Source organism: Papilio xuthus, unplaced genomic scaffold, assembly GCF_000836235.2.
Source record: "Papilio xuthus unplaced genomic scaffold, Pxut_1.1 DF824556.1, whole genome shotgun sequence".
NCBI classification, from domain to species: Eukaryota; Metazoa; Arthropoda; class Insecta; order Lepidoptera; family Papilionidae; genus Papilio; species Papilio xuthus.
Genome location: NW_013534093.1, coordinates 2937 through 5238, shown reverse-complemented (window position 1 = coordinate 5238; position 2302 = coordinate 2937). Strand labels below are relative to the sequence as shown.

General features: G+C 46.0%; 1 protein-coding gene across 1 annotated transcript; it reads left to right on the top strand.

Annotated features, from left to right (window-relative positions):
• Positions 1 to 660: 660 nt before the first annotated feature.
• LOC106127801 (uncharacterized) lies at positions 661 to 1741 on the top strand (the record flags this gene model as incomplete). The annotated part of the gene is made up of 1 exon (XM_013326050.1): positions 661 to 1741. A coding segment is annotated over exon 1 (1081 nt), but the record flags the coding sequence as incomplete, so codon positions are not given.
• Between the last annotated feature and the right edge of the window lie 561 nt (positions 1742 to 2302).

Genomic DNA, 2302 nt, shown 5'->3' with positions numbered 1-2302 from the left:
TGGTTATATTCCGGGCATACGTGTCTTTCGGGTACGTGTTGCGTCGCTTGACATAATTTTGTAACCTCGTCGCGCGGAATAAACGGAATATTATAATATATTACGTAGTACAATAATAGATAGGTAGGTTTTTTCACTCGGTTCGTTTATATTAAATTCGTTATTGTACGATTGCTACGTAATATTAATTATACGGCGGCGTTTAGGGTTCCGTTCATTGATTGGTATAGATTAGATTATTTAATTTAGGGTTTTTTCATAACGGTTTTTTGTAGTATATTTAAATTAGGGTTTTTTCATAACGGTTTTTGTAGTATATTTAGATTAAGGTTTTTTTGCATAAAGATTTCTGTAGGTTATATTAGAATAATAATTTAATTTAGTCATTTTTCGTTTGGTAGTTTTATGTTACGGTTGATAATTTAACTTGGAGTTTTTTCATTACGGTTGGTTTTTTGTGTGTTTTTTATTTCATTTTTTTTTTAATTCTTATTTCAACGGTTTACTTTTATAGTGTGACTTTTTTTTAAAGTTAGGTTTATCTACCCTCGGTTTTTGATTTTTTTTTCTTTTTACGGCCGTATTAGTAAGCGGTTTTCTAGAAGCTTCGATATTTTCTACCTTCTTTTATACCTTTTTTTTTTGGAAATTTATTTAATTATGGCTAGCAAATATACCGCTAGGATAGGAGGCGTGCTGAGATGGCTCGGCTCAGCGGTTTTAAATATTTCCAGGCCAGATCGTGCGCGGGCCCTTATGGCTAGGTATCAGGTCTTGGATGATCAAATGGCGGATTTATATGCGGCGTACCGTGCGGTATTAGAATTGGGTTTAGAAGCGGACGCCATAAATAAGATCAATGCCGACATTGATCAGGCCGACGACTTGGCAGATCAAATTGTTCAGGCTGTCGAATGTCTCAGGGGGTCAAGCACTGCTGACGCGCGGGTCACTGCGGAGTCGGAGGCGTCACCAGCGCTTATGAGCAGATTGCCGCTGCTCGATTTGCCACGTTTTAACGGGGACCTAGACCAGTGGGTCGCATTTAGTAATTTATTTGAGAGCATAGTTCACGGTCGTACGGATTTGACCCCAGCTCAGAAGCTTGCTTATTTGTTGGCATCGTTGACGGGCGAGGCGAAGGGCCTTGTCCAACATTTAGGCCTTGTTGATGGCAATTATGAAATCGCCCGGGACCTACTCAGCCGCAGGTATCAGAATGTTAGGCGAATAGCAGACAGCCACGTGGCTACCATTCTAGGCCTACCTCAGATTTCGGTTGCGCAGTCGTTGCGCACGCGGCTTCTTAACCCTTTGTTAATAGCGGTTAACGGTCTCAAGGGTTTGGATTTACCTGTGTCCTCGTGGTCATTTTTGTTATTGCATGTTATTTTATCTAAATTACCGCACGACTTACGGAATAGATTTGAACTGGAATACGGCGGGGACTCTGCCACTCATCTTCCCAGTTTTGACAACCTAATTTTATTCCTGGAGGACGAGTGTCGTCGAACGGAGAATGTTCCCCCTCCTTCCCCGGGGCCGACCGTCGGTGCTCGTCGAGTGAGGCCCGGTGATAGTAAATTCCCGGCAGGGTCTCGCCACCGACCACGTTTGATTAATGCAGCGGTGGGACAGACACAGGAATCTCGTTGTAACTATTGTCGGGACACAGGACACGGTGTTACGGGTTGTCCCAAGTTCCGGGAATTACGCTGGCAGGCTCGGCGCAATATTGCTCGTCAGCGGTTTTGGTGTTATGTTTGTCTCGGAAGCCATTTAGTCTCGTCCTGCCAGTTGAGTCGTGCGTGCGGTCAGTGTGGAGGCAAGCACCATCTTTTGCTTTGCGGTAATCGCAATGGCTCGCCTTCAGCTAACTCACAGGAACGGATAGCTTCTCCTGTAGGTGATAGGAACCTAAATATTGATGGCCAATGGGCTGGTGCTAGTCAACGGGTATCGTTTCACCGTGGTGTGCGGTCTCCACCACGGCACCATACAAACCGTAGGCAGCAACGTCGTCCACAATCGGAAGCGTGTACGGGCGGGGGAACTCGGAGCGTCATTTATGCATCGGCAGATGAGCCGCGTGATGTCGGCAATCGCTCGCCGCTCTCTTTTGCTGATTGGCCCCGGTTAGAGCAGCGCTGCCCGCAACGACAACGTCATCGGAGCTTAAGTGACCAGGATCGCACCACACCGCCTTCACGTCCAGGTAGTTATCCTGGGGAGTGTTGACTCGTGCGACATACTCCACCGCAATACTCTCCTGCTCCTCTTACGGTTTTATTACCAACCGCTC